At 48.1% G+C, this 15,343-nt stretch overlaps 1 protein-coding gene across 6 annotated transcripts in view; it reads left to right on the top strand.

The window, feature by feature from the left end:
• CysRS-m (cysteine--tRNA ligase-like protein, mitochondrial) overlaps positions 1 to 15,343 on the top strand; it is a 156,107-nt gene that overhangs the window by 34,266 nt on the left and 106,498 nt on the right. For 5 of the 6 annotated variants that reach the window (XR_011223584.1, XM_045760549.2, XM_045760550.2 and 2 more), the window contains exons 3-4: positions 12,138 to 12,226; positions 13,059 to 13,147. Coding sequence is in view for 4 of the 6 variants with exons in the window: in XM_045760549.2 (XP_045616505.1) it covers positions 12,138 to 12,226; positions 13,059 to 13,147 (178 nt within the window). In the remaining 2 variants the exon portion in view is untranslated. Of the gene's footprint in view, positions 1 to 12,137; positions 12,227 to 13,058; positions 13,159 to 15,343 lie in introns of those variants that run through there. The other variant, XM_069308825.1, reaches the window with a different exon arrangement.

Below are 15,343 nucleotides of genomic sequence, written 5' to 3'. Positions count from 1 at the left end.
CATGGATGGCGATATACTAAAGAAATTGTTCATGACTTTTGTTAGGCCAAAGCTAGAATATGCAGTTGTTGTGTGGTGCCCATATCTTAAGAAGCACATCAACAAACTGGAAAAGGTGCAAAGACATGCTACGAAGTGGCTCCCAGAACTGAAGGGCAAGAGCTACGAGGAAAGGTTGGAAGCATTAAACATGCCAAAACTAGAAGACAGAAGAAAAAGAGGTGATATGATCACTACATACAAAATAGTAACAGGAATTGATAAAATCGACAGGGAAGATTTCCTGAGACCTGGCACTTCAAGAACAAGAGGTCATAGATTTAAACTAGCTAAACACAGATGCCGAAGAAATATAAGAAAATTCACCTTCGCAAATAGAGTGGTAGACGGTTGGAACAAGTTAAGTGAGAAGGTGGTGGAGGCCAAGACCGTCAGTAGTTTCAAAGCATTATATGACAAAGAGTGCTGGGAAGACGGGACACCACGAGCGTAGCTCTCATCCTGTAACTACACTTAGGTAATTACACTTAGGTAATTACAGCTGTCTGCGCAGCTTTCTCCTCCCCGGGAGTGGAAAGGAGGGGGGCTAGACCTCCTGCGGCAGCTACCCAACCTCCTAGTTCTGAGGCTGTGTTGGGTGGTGATTGACTCTGGCTCCAATCCTTGAGCAGTGCCATGCCTTGTGGTGTTGTGCGAGCCAAGTGTAATTCCAGAAGTACTGGGGCTGCATGCCTCTAGGGTCACCTTCCCTAGGTGCCCTGTAAGTACTGCCCTTGCAGTTTGGGGTTACCTTCCACAAACTGTTTGGGGACTACCTCCGCAGGGCTCTTTTGCTGTTTGGTAATTGCCCGCCCTTGGGGGTCAGCTGGGGGTTTTTCCTGCCCCTATTTGGCCTTGGGTAGGAAGTAGTATCGTTGCTAGCTGGAGCATAAAGTATTGTGCAGCTGTCTTAATACGCATGGCGGCTGGTTCTGTTCCTCCTTGAGACGTTGTGCTTTTGCAGGATGTTTCTTTTTTGTTTTATTTTACCTGGTGGGGGTCTGCCTAGTGTGCCTGTAGGACCACCTGTATTATTTTGGTGGCCCTCCGTTAGGTCCCTGTGATTGCACACGTCGCAGGGATTCAGCTTTTGTTTGTTTGTTTGGTAGTTCTGGGATACCCGGATAGTAGTACCTTGCCTGGGCTTCCCTTGGCAGTCAGCTTATGGGTCTGAAAACCCCCATTGGGCCTCATTGGTTTGATGGATGCGTCCTCTGAGCCCCATCTCGCTTTGTGTGAGTTTGAAGGTTGTTCTGTCCTCTTGTCTCAGGGTGATACTTGTCATTTCTAGGGGGAGTCCCTTCGGCTCCCAGTATCAGCTAACTGGGCTGATATGAATGTATTAGACCCTGGTATCATTCAATGCATATGGAGTTCTAGGCCTCCCAGGGACCACGAGCCAGAACCTGGACCCTCTCAGAGAGGCACGAGGAGCAATGGCCTATAGAAACCCCCCCGTGTGGTTGGAAGCATTCTATGTATGCCATTGACCAGGTCAGGCACCCAGAAAGGTAAGCATCCCAAAACAAACCCCCTATTCTGGTTAAAATATTGCTACTGAAAGCCAAACTAGTGGACAGAACTCCCCTAATGAAAATGAGCAAACAAGCATGACGTCATCGTGCCTCTGTCTGCACCCCTCTCCTCCCGGGAGGTTATCTTGAGGTTACAGAGCACCTCTTGGTTTCCGAACTTTAGTTATCCGAAACTTCCAGTCTCCCAATTGGGGTTGGGGAGTCACGCTACATGAACTAAGTTCGGGTAGGAGCAGTCCGCCAAGCCTCATGCCGTCCGGGGTTGCAGTTACCCTACACGAAGCAAGTTCAGGTGAGGAAGCGGTCCGCCAAGCGTCGCGTTGGCCTGTTGTGGTGGGTGGGTGGGAGGGAGATGGTTTAGTTTGCCCACTGACCGTGTCGGGCGCCACCACTCTAGTGCCTGCTACCCCTTGACATCACAGATTCATGGCCTATTGTTCCCATTGTTTGAATTTGTCACGAGACTGGAGTGTTCATTCCGTGACTTTGTTTTACATATCAGCACAATCAAGGAACATCCGTGCACCATGTCAGCTCCAAATGCACGCATTGTGTCAGTGAAAGCATCAACAAGCAGGTTACATAAAAGAAAGAGGTCAGTGATGACATTTGAGAAGAAAGTTGAAATAATTAAGAAGGTGGATGGAGAGCGGCGGTGTCCGGAGAAGTGTTGTGTGCGCTGAATATGGCATTAGCAAAAGTACTGTTTTTGGTCTTAAGGCTAAACCTATCATTTTTTACTATTTCTCTAAAAGTGAAAGTTGTAAGGCAATACGAAATAGAAACATAGTAAGTAAAGCAAAGGTGGAGAGCGTTGATAACGCAGTGTGGGAGTGGTACAAACAGATGTGTGAGGTGACGAAGAAGCCAGTGGCAGGCTGGCTGCTCGTGGAAAAGGCGCGTGAATTTCACCAAGCAATGAAAATTACTCAAAAGTGTGTATACAGTGATGGATGGCTCAGAAACTTTAAAACTTGTAATGGCATTAGGTTCATTAAAGTGCATGGTGAAAGACAATCTGCTGATATTGTTGGTGCTGATGAGTATGTAAGTAAATTTGCAGAGATGGTACAGGAACAAAATTTATCTCCAGAGCAAATTTATAATGCTGATGAGACAGGTTTGTACTGGCATATGCTACCCACAGATACGATGGCTCATAGTGGTGAGGACGATCCTTCAGGTGGTTATAAACAGAACAAACAAAGAATTTCTTTGTTGTACTGTGCAAATGCAGCTGGCACACACAAATTAAAATTACTTGTGATTGGAATTAGCAAAAACCTCAGGGCTTTAAAGTCAGCTAGGTGCCTCCCTGTGATTTATAAGGACCAGCCAAGTGCATGGATGTCTCGAGTAATATATGTCGAGTGGTTTAATGAGAACTTTTTACCCAAGGTGAAGGAGCACCTAAGTGTTGGTCTCCCACAAAACAGCAAAGTTGTGCTGCTGCTAGATAATAGTTCAATGCGTCCACGAGGTGATGAGCTTGTAAATGGCATTATCATTGGAACGTTCTTACCACCCAATACAACTTCAGTGATCAACCCATGGATCAAGGAATAATTAAGAACCTTAAACACCACTACAAGAGGATGTTTGCCAGACATCTTAATAATAAGCTAGGAAAAATTAAGGACTTTTATAAAGTCTTCACAATAAAGGCAGCTATCTGGACTATTGCTAGTGCATGGAATGAGGTCAGCAGACAACATTAAGAAATGGTTGGAAAAAACTTTGGCCCACGTCAAGTCTGTTTCCTGAGGAAGATGACGAGGCAGATTTTGAAGGATTTGCGGTGAAGAAAGTTAGCAAGAGGAAAAAATTAAGAAAGGAACTCCTAACTTGTGTCAAGGGGATTATGTTCCCTGAGCTGAGACCAGAACTGGTGACTGAAACAATAGAAAATGACATAGATAGGTGGATAGATTTTGATGAAGAAGCACCAAACAATCGAAACATGACTGATGATGAAATTATAGAATTAGTATGTACAGCAAAAAAGCCAGAAGAGTGCAATGAAGAAGATGGAGAGGAAGAGGATGAAACGTTAAAGGAAAAATGTAATATGGAAAAAGTTCAGCAACATTTTGAAGGCATTCTGGCATTTATGGACACGGGTTACAGCGAGTTTGAAACTAAGTACATAATGAGTCTGTACAATTTGTATATAAAGTTTTTAAACAAGATCAAAAGGAATGAAACAAATGTCAATTAAAGAGTCTTTTGCAATGGCTTCCAAGAAAGCTTGCATTGCATCACCTGCACCTGACTCATCACATGTTGACCCAGTCAACCCAACAACTTCAGTCAACCAAACACCATCATCATCCACCACCACCTCTTCCATGTAAATAACTATGCTTCATCAACATCAGTCATCAACATAAGCAGATCAGGACTTCACTTATTGGTGAGTACAAGCAAAATACGGTCGCATTTATGCTATGAACCTGTCGATTTTTTCCCCAGAGTTTTTCATACATTTTTCAATAATTTGTTTCTTTTTACATTTCTAATTTATTTTTTTCCTCCATTTCACGTTTACGAACTTTCATAATAACCGACGGGTCTCGTCCCCAAGGGGTTCAGAAAGCAAGTGGTGCTCTGTATCTTGTGATGATTTCAGGGCTTAGCGTTCCCGTGGTCCGGTCTTCGACCAGGCCTCCTTTTTGTTACACATCCCCAGGAAGCCGGTCGGCCGAGCGGACAGCACGCTGGACTTGTGATCCTGTGGTCCTGGGTTCGATCCCAGGCGCCGGCGAGAAACAATGGGCAGAGTTTCTTTCACCCTATGCCCCTGTTACCTAGCAGCAAAATAGGTACCTGGGTGTTAGTCAGCTGTCACGGGCTGCTTCTTGGGGTGGAGGCCTGGTCGAGGACCGGGCCGCGGGGACACTAAAGCCCCGAAATCATCTCAAGATAACCTCAAGATCTCAAGATAACCTCAAGAAGCAGTCCATAGCAGCTGTCTAACTCCCAGGTACCTATTTATTGCTAGGTAACGGGCATCAGGGTGAAAGAAACTCTGCCCATTTGTATCCGCCTCCACCGGGGGATCGAACACGGAACCTCAGGATTACGAATCTGAAGCGCTGTACACTCAGCTGTCAGGCCCCCATAGGGGGGCCTTAGAGCTGGGAGAGGGGGAAAAGGGGAACCCCCTTTTTTAAACTACCCACTTAGGGAGTACAGTACTTTCATTACTGGTTGGGGCACAGAGTAATGAGCAGCTAGTTTTCACCTCTCATAGCAGCCGGATCTATTCTGCCTGGGCACATTGACCTCTTGCGTTTTGTTGTTTTTTTTCCGAACTGCTGGGGGGGCAGGGGGTCTTCCTTTTGGATTTGGTCACACTTATATCTTGGAGGTCCTCCACTAGGCCCCCATGAGTGTCCCAGGGGTTCAGCTTTAGCAGTTTAATTGGTAACTTTGGGTGCCGGTTAGCAGTACCCTGCCTGGGCTTCCCTTAGTGAGATACGAGACTTAGGGTCCTGGGAAACCCCGCAGGGACTCTTTGGTCCGATGAGGTGACCTCTGGGTCCCCTCTCATTTCTTGCGAGTTTGAAGGTTGCTGTGTCCCCTTGTCTCTGAGTGACACTCACCGGTTGTGCCTCCGTCATGCTACTGTTGGGTCGGTAACACCTTCGACCCAGAATCCTGCTAGTTTTGTTCCTTGTTTGTACTCCAATACACCCAGTTCACTGATCATGATGAACAGGAGCAGGCAGCTTCGGCGTTGCATGCTCAGTTTAGTTTGCTGTATCGGGCTAGGGTTAGTTGCTACCCCGAATGTCCAGAGACTGCCCCGTTTTGATTATAGAAACCCAGACTTGGGGGTGTTAGTCGCTTCGACTTTGGTTCAGTCCGCTTCCCCTTGTCCTTCCCCTTCTGTTGTTCGTCCTGGTAAGCTTCTGGCTTTTAAGCGTCTGAGGGTTTCGGAGTTGAGGCAGAGTTTAGTTGGTGTTGAGACTCTAGCAGTTTCAGGGGATGCCCCCTTCCAGTGTGGTGACGGAGGCATTCGAGCATGTTCTTCCAGCCAGAGCTTCTGGGTCTGACCAGTGGGCCCCTTCGTTCCTGCTGCTCCTGCCTTTTTTTTTGAGGCAGGGGGGTTTGGAGGACGACTCAGCCCCGGGTCTTCGTGGGTAGGTTCTTGGGGCGGGGGAGGGGTTGACTTGGGGGTCTTGGGCCCCGTTGGAACCCGTTTGGGTTTTTGTACCCTTCGAGCGGGGCTTAATGTTAGAGGGAGTGGGGTTTTCTTTTCCTCCCTCCTCGTTTGAGTTGGATTTGGCGTCAATCCCTCTCCGGATTCGGTTCTGTGCTCCCTTGGGTTCTTCGGTCCCATCCTTCCGGAGGTTTTTGGCCTCCCGCCTCATGTGGTGCAGGAGACTATTGTGGCTTACCTCCTGCGCAACCCAGATTACACCTCCATAATGGATTTTCTTTCACATCTGGATCTTTTCCTTACTGGGTTCGTTATAAGGTTTTGGAGTCTTCCTGGCTTGCAGACTGTCCCATTTTCTTGTTGGATGCATGGCATACGTTCTGTCGGTCCCGCGCGCTTGAGTGGTGCGAGGCTTATACGGTGGTCCAAGTTTTCCTAGGGGCGAATTTGAGCACCTCAATGCATGCTTGTTCGCCCCTGCCTTTTCTCGGGATGTCTGCATTGTGCAGCTTCACGTGCAGGTTCCCACCCTCTCGGCTGCACTGGTTGCTGAGAACTTGTGGGCCCATGGCCTGTTGGATTCGATCTTGCGGTTCTTTTCCCTTCTTGAGCTGTCCTTGCATTGGCTCGAAGAGGACATGGAGATGTTTGGGGTCGCTCCTGGGTCTGGATTGGTGGCCTTGGCGGTGCGTGCGTTGTTCGCTCTTTTGAAGCTGTTTCCACTGATCCTGCAGGATGCAGTGTTGCCATTTTTTGCTTCTTGTCTCGCATGGAGGCAGGTGGTGCTTGCTCCTTCTGTGGAAACCACTTGGGTGCTGGCTCTTAGGACTTCTTCGTCTTTTTTGCAAATTGCTGTTTGCAGAGTCTGTGGTTGTGCAGTATCTGTCGGCTGCTTCTTTTAGTTGCCTTCCCAAGTTGGACTTGATGGTTCTCCGGAGGGGGCCCATGGGGGGTCTTTCCAGCGGAGTCGTGTCAGGGCTCGGGGTTCTTCCCATCGTGGTAGGTCAGTGGTCCCAGTTTCAGAGCAGGCGCTGCCTTCGGAAATGTCCTCGTCTGGTCTGTGCAGTGATTGCTCTGTTCAGGGGTCGGGTTCTTGTAAGGGACGTCGGCACTTTTACGGTTTGCCTATATGATGGGGCATTGGGGGTAAGGCTCGCTCTGTTTGTTCATGCCTGGTCCCATAATTTGTGGGCCCTTTGGGTAGTTTGTGCTATCTGCGGTGGCATTGGGTTGCTCCCTTCTCCTTCGGGAGCGTCGGGGTTGGTGGGGTGGGCCTCTACTCCTGCGCTCTATCAAGTCGTCTCGGAGTGGGTTCGCTTAGGTGTGGTTGAAACGACCTCATCCTTCTGGTGGTTTTCCCACCTGTTTTTGGTTAAAAAAGAGGACTGTGCAGACCTTGGGTTCATTCTGGTCTTGTCCCGTCTGAACCTGTGGGTTTCTGTTCCCTCCTTTCGGATAACTATTCTGTCCCAGGTCCGTCTTCTCTTGGAGCCAGGCTCTTGGATGGTGACCCTGGACTTCAAGGATGCTTATTGGCATGACACGATTCTTCTGAGTTTCAAGAACTGGCTCAGTTTTGTTGTGGGGTGTCAGGGTGACTGTTTTCATTGCCTTCCATTTAGCTTGAATCTGGCACCTGGCGTTTTCACGCACCTTATCCGTGTCATGGTGGCCCATCTGCATCTTTTCATTGTTCAGGTTCTGGCCTACCTCAATGACTGGCTGGTGTGGGGTCCCAGTCGATCCACGTGTCTGCTCACCAGGGATTTGGTTCTTTCCTAGCTTACCGGGTGGGGTCCTGGTGAACTGCCGGAAGTCCCATCCGGTTTCCTCTTAGGTTCGGTCTTGGCTGGGTCTTGAGTGGGACGCTCGGATTGCTTCCTTGTCTCTCCCTCCAGAGGCTCTGCTTTGGCTGTGGTCCTGTCTTCACCTGTTCTGGGGGGGGGGGCTCCCGGGTCATGAGACGGTTGCTCGAGGGTTGGTGCTGGGGCCTGAAGTTTGCCATGGTGGTCTACCTGCTGGGTCAGGTTCAACTTTGTTGGCTGTTCTGGTTTCTTTGGGGACGTTCCTTCTGTCTCTCTCACGATCGTTGGGTTCGGCCTCCGGGGGTCTTGTGTCGGTTGCTGCGTCGCCGGCTTCCTCTTCAGGTTTTTCAGGGTTCAGTGCCTTGGTGTCTCCCCGAGCCCTTGCTCGGTGTGTTCACGGACACACCGAGCGTTTGTTGCGGTTGTTTCGTTTGTTGGCTGGGGCTTTGTGACCAGTGCTCACTAGGCTGGCCAGGGACGGTAGGGTCCGTCCTTCTGTCGGGCTCACAGCACGGTGCGGGAGTTCACAGCTGTGTGGATGTCGCTTCAGAGGGTTTGGGTCGCTCGCGGGTCGACGGTCCGGCTCCATTTGGACTGCTCCTCAGTGGTTCATTGCCTGAACCGCTGGCATCTGATGCGGTCCTTGGCTCTTAACACTTTTGCGCTCTGGGCGCACGACCTCCCCACTACCCCCGGTGGGTTTGGGCATTCCACGGGAGCGCGCGGTAATTGTGAAAAGTGTACACTCTTTTTCAACTTTGTCACCTCAATTCTTGTTCTATGATATTCAGTTTGGTATCAATGTGTTCGCAATAGAGTTGTCTAGAGGAGTAAATGCATATAAACTCCAAAAGCCCGGCTTACCACCAGCAGCAAACAGAGAAAATGCGAGCGAGTGACCCGGGAGCATTCAAGAGTGATAAAATGTGTACACTCTTTACACTTTGGTCACCTCAATTTTCGTTCTAGGTCTTTCATTTTGGTATTAATGGGTTCGCAATAGAATTCTCTAGAGGAATATATGCATATAAAATAAAAAATCTGGTCACGCTCCACCCGCCGACAAGTTGAAGATGGGCCAAGTGTTACCCGTGAGGAAGTGCCCAGATGCCCACCCGCTACACCCCCAATTCCCGCCCACAAATGTTTAGTCTATTTTCCGGTTGCTAACATCGTGGAGTAAGCGGCACTTTGGCATGCATTTTAAAATCAGTCCCCCAAAAATTGGATAAAAACCAGATTTTTGGTAAATATTTTAATGGAGGACTCAATGCCGAGTTCTTACCGAGCAAAAGTGATAAATATTAATTAATTAATTAAGGCTGGTCGCTTTGGGTGACTCGTCTGCTGAGTTCTCGGGGTTTGGCTCTCCTGGCCGTTCACGTTCAGGGGAGGAGGGGTGTCCAACATCCTGGCGGATGGCCGATCTCGGATCATTCTCCTGTCCATGGAATGGACGGTTGGCGCCGACTCATTCAGTTGGCTCTGCCGGATGTACTGGCCTCCGGAAGTGAACCTCTTTGCGTTGGCATGGTTGTGGCATCTCCCATTATATGTGGCATCCTTCCGAAGCAAGACCGTCGGGGTCGATGCCTTCAGGTAGGACTAGGCGAGGCGGGGTTGCCTATACCCCCCCCCCCCCCCGTTCAGCTGTTGCTCCAGATCCTGGCTCGCATAGAGTCTTACCAGGGGAGAGTTGTCCTTTTGGCCCTTGGTGGCCGGCCCCGCCTTGGTTTCGGGCTCTGCTTGCTCGGTCTTTGAACCCGAGGGTCTTCCCGCAGCTCCGTCTCTTTCAGCAGATCGATCCAGCTTGGTACGTGGCTGATTCGCTCTTCTCCTCGAGTCTTCGCGTTTGGGATTTCTGACTCGAGTCTGTTATCACTTGTATGGTGCGCGAGTGGCTTCGTTGGTGGTGTCCCACCTGCGTGCTTCGTCTTGGAGGCGGTGTGAATTTTCCTGGTGGTCTTTCTGTTATTTCTTATCGCTGTGTAGGTGTACTTCTGTCTCGGATGGGGTTGTCTTGTCCTTCCTTTTGTGATTGTTCCAGGACTGTCATCTTATGCTGAATACTGTCGCCTTGTATCGTGCGGCGCTGGCGGAGCCGCTGCAGCTTGCATTCGGTATTGATGTTATTTCTGCTCCATTCCACAAGTTGTCTCCTGCGTTGTTTTACCTCTCGCCTGCTCATGTGCCGCCTGAGCCATCCTGGTTGTTGGACCAGGTGTTCTCCTTCCTGTCTTCTCAGTTTGTGGTGACCCCTTCGGTTCAGGTTTGTTTGGCGAAGGCTCTTGATGACATTAGCCTCTGGGGGTCGGCTCTGGGAGCTTCATGCTCTCCTCCGACACGGTTGCTTCTGCTCTTTTGGTTCTGGTAGTTGCTTTCTTAGTTTGCAGCTGTCTCCTCCTTTTCTGGCGAGGAATGAGACTGCTACTTTCCAGAGGGGTCCCTGGGTTGTTAATGCTTGGTTGGTCTGGCCGGGGGTGCATCATGTGTTGTGTCCGGTTGCGGCTTTCTGCCATTTCCAGTGCAGAATGGGGGTCCACCTTTCCCCTCCCAAGGATGGGGAAGCTGTGTAGACAGCGGCGTGGCGGCTGTGGTGATGTCATACTTGTTTGCTTGTTTTCTGATTGGGGAGTTTTGCTTGCTCGTTCAACTTTCGGTTTGCAATTTTTAACCAGCTGTATTTTGTTTTGGGATTCCTACCTTTCTGGGTGCCTGAGCTGGTAGATGGCAGACATAGATTGTTTGCAACTACATGGGGGGTGTCTGTGGGCCATTGCTCCTCGTGCCTCTTTCAGGGGGCCAGGTTCTGGCTCGTGGTCTCCGGTAGGCTAAGAACTCCATCAATTGATTGTTGCCACGGTCTAATATATATACACATTAGCCCGGTATAGCTCCGGGAAGCCTCCGGGTCTCACCCAGAAAATGGCATTTCATTACATTTACCGTTTTTTTTTCCATTGCGCATCATTCTTGTTAAATATAGTACAGTGGCACCTCGACTTACAATAATTTCGAGTTACGATGTAAATTTGATCGAAAAATGCGACTCGACTTATGATAGTGTCGTCGACTAACGATATTTGTTGGTACAGTACTCGTTTGGGTTGACCGAGCACGTGGTTCCCGGTCACTCGGGCCGACCTCCCTCCGTTTACTAGAGCTGCCTGCTTAGTGAGGATCACGCCTATAAGAAATTCAGTTTTTGTGGTGATTTTTTTATTTTTGAACATAAAACTGATTATTATATATCATGCCATGGGTCCCAAGAAAGTCAGTGATAAGGTTCAACATATGAAAACCATGTAAGGATGACCATAGAGCAAAAACAAGAGATCATTCGTAAATATGAAGATGGTGTGCAGGTTGTTGAACTAGCTAGGCAGTACAACAAATCTCAGTCAATGATATCCACCATACTTGCTAAGAAAAAGGACATTATGAGTGCTAAAGTGGCAAAAGGCATATCAATAATTACGAAACATAGAACACAAACACTTGAGGATGTTGAACAGTTTAATGTTTAAATTATTTGATTTTTAAATTATTAATTTGGATACACAGCAAGGAGTTAGCGGGTGATAGAGTTTCAGATGCCATCATTTGTGAAAAAGCAAGGAAATTGCATGAAGATCTTTTAAAGAAAACCCCTGGAACGAGTGATGCAAATGCGAAAGAGTTTAAGGTGAACAGGGGATGGTTTGAGAAATTTAGAAAAAGAAGTGGCATTCATATTGTTCCGAGTGTTGTGTGTTACGAGCTGGTGGAGGAACACAGCGAAGAACTGACCACCGAAGAACTTCACAAGGAGCAGCAACAAGAAACAGCTGAGGAAATTTCTTCAGCAGAGAAGACAGTACAGAATGTCCCTTCCTCATTAATTAAGAAAATGTGTGCAGCATGGGAAGAATTGCAAACTTTTGCTGAAACGACTCGCCCAAATCAAGGTGCAGTAGGCCGTTGCCTTAACCTTTTTAATGACACTGTGATGCCTCACTACAGACAAAAATGAAAACGTTTGGAAAAACAAAAATCTATGGAAAGGTTTTTAGTGAGACAAACAAGCAGTGAATCACAACCAGGTCCTAGTGGTATGCAGGCAAAACGTAGGAGAGGGTATACCCCAGAGAAGTTATCACTGCCTGATGTTATAATGGAAGGGGACTCCCCTTCCAAACAGTAACACCTCTCCTCCTCCCCCTCCTCACCATCTTCCATACGTATCAAGAGTTCTCCATAAAGGTAAGATAAACATATGTATTTTTAAGTTAATATTTTTGGGGGTGTGGAACGAATTAATCCAATTCCCTTTATTTCTTATGGGAAAAATCGCTTTGACTTACGATATTTTGACTTATGATATGTCTCTGGGAACGGATTACCATCGTAAATCGAGGCCCCACTGTAACACCATGTTTTTCCATTTCCATGAGAAGCTGAGTACATTAGTAAGTGGTTTTTGTCTCAGAATCTGGCCATATCTATTTGTAAGTGAGAGGCATTGTGTTTAAAAATTTAGTGATCATCTGATTTTGAAACTTGTTCATGGAATTTCAATGAATAACGAAAAAACTTTGTCACCAATGTTTGCAGGTAAACACTGGTGTTCCTCTGTCTCGTGGGTTCTACCAGAAGGATATGACACTGGTGTCACTCTGTACAACAGTGCCAGTAAGTCAAAGGTGAGAAGTAATGAGAATGTTCATGTATTTTGTACATCATTTACTTATGTACACTGTACATTCTTTATACATCATGACTCATTGTAATGTTCCTTAGTCATTCTGGATTTCAGTTACTTGTATGCATGGTTTATATAAAATATTAACATTTTTGTTTTGCATTTTGGAGTCTGGTAAGTATACTAGTTGTTCTAACATCTGTTACTGGCTAGGGTTGTTGTAAGCTCTAAGATAGCCGTCTTCATCAACTATGAGATCTCGCCAAGTCTTAGCAGTCTAATGGAGACTTCTTGGGCTGTTGAACGGATGCTTTTATGTGGTTGCTCTTTCGTCATTGTCTTGCCCCTGCAGGTTGTCCAGGCTTAGAGATAATGTGATCTAACTAAAGAGAATATTTTGTTGAATTTGTTTAAGTTTTGTGCTGCCTTTGGGGTCCAGTGAATATATTAATACCTGTTCAGCCACACTGCTTCTCTTATTGTCTGATACATGTGACCTTCTGCTGGACTAGTCTGTTTTGAGTGAGTCCACCTCATCTTCCTGTCATGTGTAGAACAGTAACTATGTAGAAAGTTTCAAATATATTTTTTATTTAACTTGTGAACATTACTGTAATGTATCATCTGCTTTGAATTACAGAACGGTGTATTGTTTAGGTAGATAAAAGCATTTAGATCAGAAGTTAAAAACATGGTTGATTGACAGTGAAATTACAAAATTATTTTTTAGGTGAAAGTGTGGAATAGTTTTGAGTCTCTCTCTCACTCAAGATATTAGTTAAGTGCATGTCATATTATGACACTTTCATGAGAGTTTGTAATAATTATTTCAGGTGCCGTTGAAAACTGTACATCCTGGTCTACTAACGTGGTACTCTTGTGGTCCAACTGTATATGATTCTGCACACATTGGTCATGCTTTGTGAGTAAAAGGTTAAGATTTTACTTTTATTATTTAAAACAAACACCTTTGTAATGCATACATTACAAAAAGAGCACTATATAAGAATTCTTTTTCTGGGGGAGCCCCGTGAGCTCCCCGGATATCCAGGGCTATCCAGGCTGAATGGATATGTATAACTTTCTGGCATCACTCAATGTGCATGGAGTTCTTGCCTACCGGGGACTACAAGCCAGAACCTGGCCCCCTCAGAGAGGTGTGAGGAGCAATGGCCTGTAGAAACCCCCTTGTGGTTGGGAGCCGAACGAGTGGACAGAACTTCTCAAATGAAAATTAACAAACTAGCATGATGTCATCATGTTGCTGCGGCGCTGTCTGCCCCCTCCCCATCCCTCCCGGGAGGGGGAAGGATGAGCCCCAGACCCCCGCACCGGCATTCCAACCACCAGTTCTTGGCTGATGCGATTCTGGAGCAATCATGTACCTCTGGCTCCTGCTTTTTGTCTCAGTTCTGTGCCTTGTGGTGTGGGCTGTCTCTACAGGTGGTGTGTGAGCCAGGAGAATTATTCCATAGTACTCAGGCTGTATGCACCTAAGGTTTCCTTCCATTGGTGCCCAGTAAGTACTGCTCTTGGGGCCTCCTTCCACAAGTCACCTTGGGATCCACCTCTGCTGTGTCTTATTGCTCAGTACTTGGCTGCCCTTGGGGTGAGCTGGGGTTTTGTTGCTCTGGGTAGGAGGTAGTTTTTGTTACTAGTAGGGGCGCAGGGTACTGTACAGCTAGTTATCACCTATTATAGTGGCCGGCTCTGTTCTGCCCGGGTACGTTGCCTCTTGCGTTTTTGTTTTTTGTTTTTGTTGTTTCTGTTTGGTGGGGAAGAAGGGGGGGGGGGGGTTTCTGCCTTTGTCCTCCCCCTCTCTGTTGTTGGGGTCTGTGTATTTTCCTCAGTGTGTTGGTGGTATTCCCCGCTAAGCCCCTGTGAGTGGACACATCCCGGGGGTTCAGCTTTTAGGAGTTTGGTAGAATTGGTCGCCGGTTAGCAGTACCCTGCCTAAGCTTCCCTTAGCGAGATAAAAAGGCTAAGGGCCCTGGGAAATCTCGCAGGGGCTCCGTGGTCTGATGGATGTGACCCTCGAGTCCCCTCTTGCTTCATGTGAGATTGAAGGTTGCTGTCCCCTTGTCTCAGGGTGACACTCGCCGCTTGTGCCTCTGCCATGCAGCCTGTTGGGTAGGTGATTCTTTTGACCAGGAGTTGTACGATGTTTGTTGTCTGTACATACTCCAGTTCACCCAAGTTACTGAACATGAAATGAGGGTGCAGGTAGCAGCTTCTGCATTGCATGCTCGGTTCAGGTTGCTGCAACGTGCTAGGTTGGTTGTGGCCCCGAATGCCCCGAGACTGCCCCGTTTTAGTTATAGGGGCCTGGATATGGGGGGTGGGAGTCACTTCGGCTCTGGTTCCGTCCGCCCCTCCTAGTCTTTTCCCTTCTGTTGTGCATCCGGTTCCTTCTCCCATGCTTCTGCCTCTAAAATGTCTGAGGATTTCGGAGTCGGGGCAGGTGTTGAGACTCGGGCAGTCTCGGGGGGAGTCCCCTTCAGGGGTTGCGGCGAAGGTATTCAAACCTAGTCCTCCAGCTGGAGCTTCTGAGTCTGATCAGTGGGCCCCCCCTTCGTTCCTGCTTTTTCAGCTGCTCCCGCCTTTTCTTTAAAGGTGGGGGGTTTGGAAGCCAGCTTGGCCCCAGGTCCTAGTGCGAGGTTCCCGGGCAGGAGAGGGGTGGACTTGGGGGGCCTTGGACTTCGTTGGACCTGGGTTTTTATACCCTTGGAGCGGGGTTTGGTGTTTCAAGGAGAGGGGGTTCTCTTTCGCTCCCTCCTCGTATGAGTTGGATTTGGCGTCTATCCCTCCCCCGGATTCGGTTCTGTGATCTCATGGGTTCTTCGGTCCCGTCCTTCCAGAGGTTTTCGGCTTCCTGCATTCCATCACAAGTGGTGCGGGAAGCCCTTGCGGCTTACCTCCTGCCCGACCTAGTTTATGCTTTCGTGATGGATCCTCATTCCTTCGTGTATGGATCTTCGTGTCCGTACTGGGTTCGTTATGAAGTTCCGTAGTTGTCCTGATTGGCAGACTGCCCTCTCTTTGGAGACTTGGCACACGTTCTGTTAGTCCTGCGCGCTTAAGTGGAGGGAGGCTCAGACGGCGTTGCAGGTTTTCGTGG

The sequence above is a fragment of the Procambarus clarkii genome, chromosome 63 (assembly GCF_040958095.1).
Source record: "Procambarus clarkii isolate CNS0578487 chromosome 63, FALCON_Pclarkii_2.0, whole genome shotgun sequence".
Taxonomy (NCBI): domain Eukaryota; kingdom Metazoa; phylum Arthropoda; class Malacostraca; order Decapoda; family Cambaridae; genus Procambarus; species Procambarus clarkii.
Note: the sequence above shows the minus strand (reverse complement) of the source record. Positions and strands in the feature narration are given on the sequence as shown.